The following is an 11,068-nucleotide window of genomic DNA, read 5'->3' on the forward strand; positions in this document are numbered from 1 at the left end:
ATTTCGCTCGATGGATTACGAGCGCCACTTTATAGATTTTTTTCATTTATTTCAATTTCTTCAATTTTGCAAGACTTTTCAGCGTATTTCCTTCGCTGCTGACGTCATCAGTCAACGCGGTGAGGAGCCTTTAATACACTCGCCCTCGCACGCACACGCACACACACACACACATAACTCCGCTAAATAATATAAAACATGAGCTAACCTTCTCCACGGAATGAGATTCCATGCCACTTGGACGCGCGGCGGCCGGCCGACTTCTAGCGATTAAACGACCACCTGCACATAAATACATTTATGTTTGAGCGACAAACTTGCGTAAACAAGTGACCGGCACTTTATATTATATAATGTACCTCGATTCTTACATATACATACACGCATAATATATATATATATATACATATATATATATATATATACATATACGTAATATCCATTAAATTAATTTATTTATACAGGCTGCTAAAACGCGCACGACTGCGCACGGAGAGGCCAAGGCTTTCACGTACGCGGCTCGCGCGGCGACGCTATATTTCTGCCCGCTAAATAACAAGTTGTATACACTCGGAGCCCAATCACGCGTATTACCTTGTATTCTGTGGATCGCCTAGTACTTCGACAGTCCGACGAGCGCGCGTTTATACCGGGTGAGCCGCGACGCACGTATTGTCAGTGGCAGCGAAACCGAGCGTAAAATTATCCGGCGTAATTCCAGCAATTCTCGCCGCGTGTACATCGCGGTATCCGATAACAGCGACGGACTCGAGAGTCGATTTCCGCGGGACTCGCTCGTCGGCACGTTGACGTCTCGCCCCGATGGGCGCAATTTTTGCACAACCCGCTTCACCCTCGAACGTTACGTCGCTCCGCGAAAGGGAGCCCGTTGATCGTCCGAACTCGAATAGCGAGCGCGAAATCCGCCGCGAGAGATCTTTTCTAGCTCACCTTATATATACGCTTATGTATCTGCACGTACGGCGCGGCCCGCGCTGCCTCGAATTTTCAATCCACCCCTCGCCAAGGCACGTCCGAACGATACCCACCCCCCGCCCCCCTTGCCGCCGGTCCGCGAGGAGCGACGACAGGTCCGCGGATCGTTATCGGTATCGATATACCTATCGATGGATCAACCGCCGATGGATGGATAGCCGGCGGAAAGGCGGACCGCTCGCGCACGTGTGGAGGGGGGATGAGTATCGCGCCCTTGCTCGCATATGTGTGCACCGGTGCGCGCGCGATTCACGGGACAACGACGGTGTAATAGACGATGTAATCGGCATCCTATGCGTGTAGCGCCGTGTACATACAACGGATTGTCTAATGCGGGACATGTGTTAGGTGATCGAATTCTGATGCTGCATGAATTTCGCCGTCGAGAGACACGCTCTTTTCCCTCCCCCAGCCCCGCCGCCCCTCCTGCCCCCTCTCTGCCCGCGCTATTGTTGTAGGGACTGAATATTTGGGGGTAATTTTCCGTGCGATTTTTCACCGGAATCCGTGCAGCGGAATCCGTACGAGCGGCTACTGAAATTTTGGTTTTAATTTTCAAGACGGAATCGCGACGCACGCTCTCGCGCTGCAACGTAAATGCGCGTATTTATGCGAGCACATGTTGCGTTGAAATAAATGTTACTTGTTTCGAGTGTTTTGTAAGTTTAGGACACATTCTCAATCCTGATAAATTTAGACTTTAGTCAAGAACATGGAAACTGATAAATAAAACTGTGCTTTCTGCTGGGAAGTATGAGTTTCATGATATTTTCCAAAAAGGAATAAAAATTCCTCTTGAATGTGAGCTTTTTTGAAATTTGTGACGAGTATATTTCCGAAGACTGTTATCGTGAAAATATTTTTAATTGTAGGTATTATTACATTATTTAGAAGGAAAAATTAAATTGAACGATCGCTTTTCTTAGCAATAGAATGCTAATTCCAATACTAATGCTAATGAAATATCAATCTCAATGAAATTATTTAATGTGCGCAAGTGAGAATAATTATCCGCGATATCCCTTAATTAGTCCATTGCTGACAGACAGAGTTTAAAGTGAGCACGATTCAAATTTGCAGCATGCATTCACATTCATCTGAATGTGGCCGCGTATCAAGTCAGTCTTATACTGCGACGAGAGCTTTCTTCTTACAAAAAAAAAGTGACTCACGTCGCAACAATTTTTCGGAGTTCTGACAGATCTCTCGGATGATAGGTAAGACTGGGAATATTTGTTGCATCGGTATTTTATATCAAGTTTACTTTAATCAAAAGTTCGATCACATCGTTTCTCTATACTGCAACATATACATTCGTCTAAGAAAATTAAGCTTACTGCTATTGCGAAAAAATCTCTCAGTGCTTCTTCTTCGCTTTCATTTGCATTCTACGACTCTTCCCTAACCTTTGATTTGCCTTTCCCTTCGTCCCTCGCTTCCCGGGCTTCTGTGCCCGTCTGTACTCGGAAACGTCAGCAGAACTACTCTTTGTATTCCGCTTACTGCCGCGTTTTTTACCTCCAAAACCGTACTTCGCATTCTTCATCTTTGCTTTCAATTGTACCTTTGAATTCATCTTTGGATTCATCTTATGATTTGGCCGTTTATTCTGCGGTTTCTTGTCTTCCAGAAAATCAAGGTCCTTCCGAGCACCTTTACGGTACTTTTTAATCTCTTCCAACATTTTCTTCTTCTCTGCTTGTTTCTTCAGTGTCGCTTCAACTTGCATTTGCTTGCCTACTTTCCTCTGTTGCCTTAATTGCCTGACTCTTTCTGATCTCTGTGCTACTATCTGCTTCTTCATCAAATTGTCTCTTACTTTTTGCATGTGCTGATCGGTCTTTGCCATCTCTGCAAAGTAGTCGTCTGGTCTGAATGTTAGTATCCCTAGTTTCTTCAATCTAACAATACCATCCATGACAGCACCTTGAGCTTGACGATGAAACATAGTTTCCCTGCGAAAATCATTTAACACAGGGTCCTCGGATGGTTCGTACTGAGGCAGCTTTCTGTTTCCCTTTAGTTGCTTAGCGCGTCTTACTTCCTGCTCCTGCATCTGCAATACCAACTCTGGTGCTAATGGTGCTGGTGCATTTACCATGTCTAGCCTTTCAATCCATGGCAAATCCAGCTTGATTTCAGTCAACTTTTGCTTCATGAGATTCTACAAATTGTTTAAGAAGGTTAAGTTGGATTAGGTTAAGCTAAATTAAAGAACATTATCGTGATCCGTGACCACTTACAACGCAATTCTTGGACTCCCTCTTTTCAATCGCGACATTGAGTCCTGGCTTCAGTAATCCTTTCGCAAAAGCCTCTTGCAACTAGCCACGTGAATAGAAAGAGGTTAGAATAGGTTGGAACACGCGCAGAATATGAGCGCACGTAAATAAAGATAATACTGTACCTCTTCATCGGACGAATCGTACTCTGATTCTGACATCTCCGACATTGCGAATAATGTGCCGATACTTTTATTTCAGCGACAAGAAGTTCTACACGTAAAAATAATATCCACACCGCTCCACGCAGTAAATACAACGCAACGTAAGTGACCCGTAGAGCCACACGGCGGAGAAATTTGCAAACTTTTTCGAGTTGGTAAGTAACGGTAAAACGAATATACGAGAGGACGAAGCGAGAAAGAAAAGTGTTTCCTTCACTTTCAATTTGTTTAATTTTCCACTAAATACGAATGCTTTATCATAAACGCCGTCGTGATCATAAGAAGAATATTGAGCACAGAGTGCGATAATTCCTCTCCCACTCCCCCCCTCCTTCATACGCTGTCTTTATTTCGGCTCTTGGCATCAAAGCGATGCGCTTCCCCCCCCCCCACATTCTAGGCAAGTCAGTAAATTTGCGAGCAGAAAATATGTTTCGATACGCAAAGCTCGTCGACGCACATGTCCATCGGAGTTTCTATCCTATCCTAACACTTACCAGCTTTCCTTCCAACCGTTGAAACGCCGCCATTACAGACCCCGACTGCCTCTTCTCGCGGCACTACCGGCAATCCGTCCTGCGATTATCCAAATCCGCGTATATTCTTAATTAATACTGCGTTGTCGTACCAAAGTTTGACACCAGCTGCCGACATTCTCGGGAGACAACAATCAGCACGCAATGCTCGTTCTGGCAAGCCAAAACCGCAAATACACAACCGCTCTTCGAATCCGCGTTACCGCGTCGCGACTCAGCCGAGTACCGAACTGAACGTTGCCGCGTTTGAGATTCTCGAAGTATATACCGATACTCTCGGTGCAACTGCGACCGACCAATCACGCGATTCGTCTAATTTTCAAACGATTAAACTCGACGTTTTCGATAGCAGCTACTATCGCAAACGTGTCAACAGCACAAAACCGACGCACGAATAAATTACCCGAATACGTTTGTTTCTACCTGGCGAGACGCAAATGCTTCGAGAGTATGTTCTTACGCAAAGCTCTCATGTTTCGTTAAACATGCGAATCTTATCGGTGCTGATAATACCAGCATCGCGCAGCATCGAACCGAAATTTGCTGTTACCATCGATACGTGGTACTACAGGAAAATCGTCGACCTCTGGTAAAATTTCGTGGGTACCGAGAAATCCGCGGATAATCATCCGCAGAGTATCGACATTACCGACTGCCTCGACTGCATTCGATATAAATATTTAGATATACGTTGACCACCAAGCTATATTGATAGTCGTGTGTGAACTCCCCGTGAGGACCGTTAGCATTTCATTCTTCTCAACGATTTTCTCATTATCCGCTTATCTCAGAAATATCAGAAACAGCATTTGGGACTGCATTTTGGGACTGCATATTCCCGCATAATCACACTCACTCAGTCGACAATCGTAAGTTTGCGCAATCCTCCAGACGACGAGATCTCCGCGTTTTATCCCAATCGAATTTTGCTTTCTATTTTGTCATGTCACGTGACGTTGTCCTTCTTGGCATTGCGCTGACCGACAATGACAGCGACGCGCCTGGTAACGCGACTGGCGTGTTAGCCGGCTAGCGATCGCCGATTGGTCAGCTATGCGAGCATGGAAACCAATCGGCCAATCGTAGCTCGTCGTCTCGCTTCGGTCCGCGGGACGCCGTATGCGCAGAAATCCCGTCTCCGGCTCCTGTCTGACATATATTATGCTCGATGCTAGGATTTTCCGTCGCAGCTGGCTGCTAACGGCGTAACATCATGGCGGTTAGCGACAAGAAGCCGATGTCACGTTTATTGAAACTCGCGAACAAATTCAATTGCTTCTACCTGTCAGGTAAGTGGATGCGGCGAGTCGTGCTCGCACTATTCCGTATCGTCTCAATCGACGCGTCTGCTGGTCGTATGATCGATAGGAACGCGCGCGGCTACCATCCGTACGAACCACCGAGAATATTGATTTCGAGTGTTGTGTGTATCTGTCTTTGGCGTTTCCGTTGGAAATAATATGAGTAAAATTCCGGGGTACCGTGCAGCAAGATCAACGGTCAGTCGCGTTTTTCGCTTTGTCGCCGGTAGTTTCGAGCCTCCCTCGAAAAGCAGCGATTCCGGAATGCTCCCGAACTCTTTCTTTATATAAAGACAGATACAATCGACATTCTCTTTAGGGCTTGAAAGACCACATTGTTCACTGAGGGATTTTCGTATATGGCATATTTCCGAATGGTACCCAATTAAATAAATCTGCACACAGAAAACAGATCAGGTTGAGATGTATTGAGAGTTTATTGTCTGACATAGGCTACTCTTAAAGAAAAAAAAAAATTTTCATTATTTGACAACTGTTTTAATTAATTTGTTTGTGTAAACGATGGATATTAATTCTTTGCAACATTCTGGAATCTTTAATGCTGCGTCCATGTGAATTGTGTAAACATCTTTATTTCTTAGGTTTTCACGCAGGGGAATGCAGAGCATTTGTCGTCGATGGACAACAAGTTGGTCTTGTACGTCCAGATGTAATGAAGGAAATATTGAATTATCCTCAAGTAAGTTTAGCCAGTTTACCCATCATGTGACGCTTGATTTGTTTGCTATTAATATCACGTATGTGTGATACAGCCCTTCACTAGAAACAATCGCACATATGATTTTTCTATTTTCATATAAAAAAATTAATTTGCTTTGTATTATTACGTGAAAAATACAGAATGGACTGTGGAAACAGTTTTCCAATTGAACTGTAGTAGCTGATGTGTTCGAATCTATATTCGCATTTAAAATGTATATAATTTATCACCAATTTTCAAGGTATTCCAAGTACAACCTGAATATGTGCAATTGAATCCAGCCTTTCGGGATTATACCGAGAGAAGTGAACGTGTTGACGAAGTATTGAGAGAATGGAAAGCAGGTGGAAAATTTGTAACACTACGTGGTTGGAGGGAGGAGTGTCACGAAGTTCGAGCTCAGTTTAATACAATCCCATTGCTTAAGATGGATCGTTCAGCTACATGTATGTATGAGAATTGATTGTTTAGACAACTCCTCTCTCAATGGTTGTTCATCCAACAGCTGTACTGTTGTATGGTTGTTTGTTAATATTGTATAATTAAAAGTCGATACATTGATACCTTTTCAAAATAACAGGCTTATTTGGAATTCGGAAATACGGAGTGGACATAAATGGCTACGTAATGGACCCTATCAAGGGTTTATCAATATGGTTACAAAAGCGTAGTCCTAACAAACAAACCTGGCCGGCTTACTGGGACAGCATGGTGAGCGGCGGACTGACCGTCGGCTACGGTATAAACGAAACCGCGATAAAAGAGGCTTTCGAAGAGGCAGGAATCCCGAATAATCTTATCGCCAAGCTCAAGAGTGCTGGTTGCGTGTCGTTTTTCTTTGAGAGTGAGAGGGGCCTCTTTCCCAACACGGAATTCGTATATGATCTTGAGCTGCCACCTGATTTCATACCGAGCAATAGCGACGGAGAAGTAGAAACCTTCGAGTTACTGCCGGTTAGTGAATGCTTAGAGAGGATACTATCCCCGCATTTCAAGACTACTTCTGTACCAGTCGCCCTTGACTTCTTAATTAGACACGGATATATCACAGCGGAAAACGGTAAGATTTAATTTTGTCTTATCTCATATTTCACTCATTTCGCAATCTCGCTCGCTCATAAAGGGCGTCGTCGTGATAATGATAAAGTTCATTTGTTCGTACACTTTTGTTGCAGAGCCTAACTTCATACAGATTGTGGAGTTACTTCACGTACCTCTGCAGACTATGTACAACTTTCCACACAAAGCGTGTAAAATAACAGCCAATGGCGAAGCAAATTATGGCGAAGGTTTATAAAGAATTTATGTTTCTCTAGGCTTTTAATTTATACCGTGCTAAGGCTATGAATTGAATGAAATAATGAAGTTGTTCTTTCTCTCCGTTTCTTCGTTGAACAACTCTACGTATGCTGTTTGCAAAATTTTATATTAAATGATACAGTTATACACATGTAAAACGCAAAGAGCTTTTTATAAATTATTGAGCTATAGGTAGAACGTTTTTATTACTGAGTTGAACATATTTTTGCATTTATTCAAAGTTAATTTTAGTTGCATATCTCGTATTAACAACGAAGAGAAAAAGAGGAATACTTAATACGCTTTATTAACCGCATTGATCTTAAGATGTTTATGAGGTTTTTGTAACATGTTCATTTTCTCCTGTCTACGTACGGCTTTGTGTGATTCATGAGACAGGAAAGGCTACGCATTTTTACGTATCTTTTGTATAGCAAATTATACCTCTAACTATAATGTAATTCAAACGGTAGAGCGAAATTTTAGATAATTTCTTCCATCTAAGAGCAAACGTCTTTCCCTTTTTTTTTCTCTGATAAAAATTTGATTATACAAACGGTCGTGTTATATGTTTTCAGTATAACCTACTTTTGTTGCATTAGCACAAGATCGTATGCCAATTATATTAATATCGTGCTTGTCAGCTGAACAGACGCATTGTACTAAAAGTTAACGAATAACGTTCAATGAAATTATAATAACCGAAAAGTATTATGGAAACACAGCATTCCAGAGTATAAGTTTACTACTAAGCTTGCGTTTAAGTAACCGACAAGTAACGTTGATGTTTTCAAATGACTATAAAACCTACAACGCTGTGCTTAAAATCACCAGTGCAAGACCCTGGTAGCATTAAGATCGTTCACAGTATTATGAAAGTAAAGACACAGTATAACATTTTGATGTGTTAAAAGAAAAAAAGAGAAATTCGCGGTGGTATCATGTGCTCGAAATATGTGTTCAATAGTATTTCATTATCGGAAGCGTTCTTGAATATATAGCGGTTTGATTTACTAGTTTCTATCTCAAAGGCAAATCGTAAGCACTTAATTACTTATTAAATACGACATACTGGCGTTTTATAATTAAAATATTAAGTACTTCCAGCGTGTAAAAATTCGAACGATATTATACATGAAAGCATCAATAACTGTACAAGTGGAAAGCACAAACTAACGACTAATGCAGTTGTACGTTTTCGCGCGCGTTCGTATTATATTCTTATTTTAAATAAGATCAATGTTAATGTAGACAATTTCACGATTTTATGCTCTTGTACGGCGTTGAACAGTACGGGATGAACAGGAAATATCGCGGTATTATTGCAGTGCTTGAATACGTCGTATATATCTTATTTGTACATAATAATATTTATTTATAATTCTCATTCTTTTTCGTGCTTTGAAAGAAATCACAAGTTTATCAAGTTGCGCATTGAGCTAATGCCGTATTATCGCTTTGTACCGAGGCACTTTGACGAGGGTATCAATGACTATTTGTTATTAACGCGACTCATGTGTGATATATATATATATATACTTTACATCGCATTTAAAAGGAAAATTGTTATATATACCTCATAAAACAAATACTTACTCATATCGATTGATCTGTTAATGTTCTTGTTAAATTCATTATTACGAAAATCGCATTACGTGTATGAGTGTGGAATGCAGCGTATCATGTATTTGTTACGATATTGATTATAATGATATCTCATAATAAATTATCGCGTTTATATATTGCACAAAAAGGCACACACGAGCACTTGTACATGCCAAACCGTAGTCTCACAAACACGTCCGGTTCAGGTAGTATCAGTTTCGATCACACTGATCTTTTATGACTTTTGTACGATGGGACAAGGACGGAGTGTGTATTTCGTATATAGTATAGCTATAGTAATTCGAATCTTTTTTTTTTTTTTTTCAAGTATAATTTCATACTCGCGCATATATATGCCGATGAATTGACATTACGACATAATATTATAGAATCGTCAGTTTAACAACGTAAATTTCTCAGTCAAGTTCGAAGAACCGACTTAATCGCGAACTGCGTGTAGTAGATTTCATAAGTTTAATACTTTTGTAATAACGATAAAATGTAATAATATACTAGTCACGCTCATCTTTATCACTCTGCTGTCTCTTGTAACGATTGATCTGGTCATCAAACATGACGTTTGTGATACACTTATTCTAAGTGAGATATCGTTTCCTACTATGATTCTGTTTTGTGATTCGGATGAATAGGACTGGTTGCACACACAATGGTTTGTCGCATGAATTAAGATAGCATTACGTTACATGCCATATCTACACGCCGACGATCTATCGACTTGGTTCCAACGGCAATGTCGGGGAATTACGCGTTTGAAACGAGAGTGTTTATGGCCCGATTAACAGTGAAGCTAATTTAACTACAGACTGTTACATATATTATAATGCAAATTTGCCAGTTTTGCATATACGTACTATTGTGACTTTGAGTGATTATTGTATGTGATTATATAATACCAATTAACTTGAGCGCATACCGCTTAGCTTTTGCATCCTCTGTTGCAGCCTAAGTATGTATCGATTAAGTAAGAAGACGAACCATCTCGCGAAGTCGATTCTTTCGCAATTGTTACGGTCGAATTAACCGGCGTGCTATACGGCTCGCGACCTCCCCCCCCCCCGACTGGTGGTTTCGCTCCTTGAGTTATCACGCGAAAAAGCGTAGCTTTTTTGCAGAAGGTACGACCGATTGACAACGTCGAAGACAAATCTCGCAGGATCCCTCCATGTGTGATAGCAATTTAATTACAGATGTTATTTCTGAACGATTCCGGTTTCAAACTTTACACAGGACCGCGGGCAATTCTTTCAAGGTCCATAAAGAAAGAAAGAAAGAAATTTCAAAAGAATCAACCCACGGTTCTGCCTTGCGAGTGACATTGTTCCATATAAATTTGTGGACATTCGTTCGAAAAGCAGAGGTCGGTCGTGCCTAAAAACCGAGTGAACGAGTGAAGTAACGGTCACGGAGGGCAAACGGGGAGGGTCTTTGTCTCTCTGGAGAAAGATGCATAACGTGCACAATGTTAAGCCATGGCACGCTAAATCCAGCGCGTCCCGAAGGAATAAGAGAGAGACAACAAACACAAACAATTATAATCGGGAAATTAATGTTCAGGAGCAAAGGATTGACTGACTTCTCTGTTTTAGCACGAGACATACTTCAGTTTTGAAATGAAATCCGACTCGTGTGAGAGAAAGATGATTTATCCCCTTAAAAAGTAACACGTATGCATTGGAGCAGAATTATAAGAATAGGGCATAACACGCAAGGATTTTAAACATACTCCAAACGCGTTCGTACATCGTTATTCCATTCGCTCCTATTTTCACACAGATTTAACTTTATATTCTGTAAAGATGCGAATCGTTTAACAATAGTAAGAGACTTAAGAAACTATAGAGTGTCGATTGCATCGAAGATGCAGCCAAAAATGTAAGAGATGTGTAGTTCTAGGATCAAATAATTGTACTTACATAAACGATGAGAAACATTTTTCCGACTAATCCTTTACCGCTAATGATATACTTACTGCTTTCCTTTGCTACGTTTTTCGTATTCTTATCGTTTTCGCGCCGCGACGCGACGCGCAGATTTAGCGTTGCATTTGCTTAATGATTATCCCCAATCACGTAAACGAGCGATCAATACATAAATGTCTGCCCGTTCATTGCGTTTCACTGCAGGGACGATACAAAAGGAGAAA

General features: G+C 41.3%; 2 protein-coding genes across 4 annotated transcripts; one reads left to right on the plus strand and one right to left on the minus strand.

Moving 5' to 3' along the window:
- Positions 1-2,243: 2,243 nt before the first annotated feature.
- LOC105185272 (probable rRNA-processing protein EBP2 homolog) lies at positions 2,244-3,549 on the minus strand. Its single transcript, XM_011144624.3, has 3 exons — positions 3,404-3,549; positions 3,240-3,320; positions 2,244-3,160 (listed from the first exon to the last, which is right to left on the minus strand). Exons 1-3 carry the CDS (start codon positions 3,446-3,448, stop codon positions 2,354-2,356), a joined length of 933 nt encoding a protein of 310 aa, XP_011142926.1. The 5' UTR covers positions 3,449-3,549; the 3' UTR covers positions 2,244-2,353.
- Positions 3,550-4,705: 1,156 nt separating this feature from the next.
- On the plus strand, positions 4,706-10,857 carry LOC105185273 (uncharacterized protein YJR142W). Of its 3 annotated transcripts, XM_011144625.3 has the most exons (6): positions 4,706-4,847; positions 5,154-5,267; positions 5,882-5,979; positions 6,242-6,446; positions 6,581-7,060; positions 7,176-10,857. In XM_011144625.3, exons 2-6 carry the CDS (start codon positions 5,192-5,194, stop codon positions 7,295-7,297), a joined length of 981 nt encoding a protein of 326 aa, XP_011142927.1. In that variant the 5' UTR covers positions 4,706-4,847; positions 5,154-5,191; the 3' UTR covers positions 7,298-10,857. The 3 variants fall into 3 exon arrangements, with proteins under 3 accessions (XP_011142927.1, XP_025163884.1, XP_025163885.1); XM_025308099.1 differs by lacking the exons at positions 4,706-4,847; positions 5,154-5,267 and adding an exon at positions 5,293-5,656; XM_025308100.1 differs by lacking the exons at positions 4,706-4,847; positions 5,154-5,267 and adding an exon at positions 5,293-5,477.
- The last annotated feature ends 211 nt before the right edge of the window (positions 10,858-11,068 follow it).

This window comes from Harpegnathos saltator, unplaced genomic scaffold (assembly GCF_003227715.2).
Source record: "Harpegnathos saltator strain DR-91 unplaced genomic scaffold, Hsal_v8.6 scaffold139, whole genome shotgun sequence".
Taxonomy (NCBI): Eukaryota; Metazoa; Arthropoda; class Insecta; order Hymenoptera; family Formicidae; genus Harpegnathos; species Harpegnathos saltator.

Excerpts from the sequence above, each read along its gene's own strand:
- LOC105185272 (XM_011144624.3), bottom strand. The coding sequence starts at position 3,448 with ATGTCGGAGATGTCAGAATCAGAGTACGATTCGTCCGATGAAGAG. Across the intron at positions 3,321-3,403 it reads ACGATTCGTCCGATGAAGAG|TTGCAAGAGGCTTTTGCGAA; the intron begins GTACAGTATTAT and ends TCACGTGGCTAG. Across the intron at positions 3,161-3,239 it reads GGGAGTCCAAGAATTGCGTT|AATCTCATGAAGCAAAAGTT; the intron begins GTAAGTGGTCAC and ends AACAATTTGTAG.
- LOC105185273 (XM_011144625.3), top strand. The coding sequence starts at position 5,192 with ATGGCGGTTAGCGACAAGAAGCCGATGTCACGTTTATTGAAACTCGCG. Across the intron at positions 6,447-6,580 it reads GATGGATCGTTCAGCTACAT|GCTTATTTGGAATTCGGAAA; the intron begins GTATGTATGAGA and ends TCAAAATAACAG. Across the intron at positions 7,061-7,175 it reads ATATATCACAGCGGAAAACG|AGCCTAACTTCATACAGATT; the intron begins GTAAGATTTAAT and ends CTTTTGTTGCAG.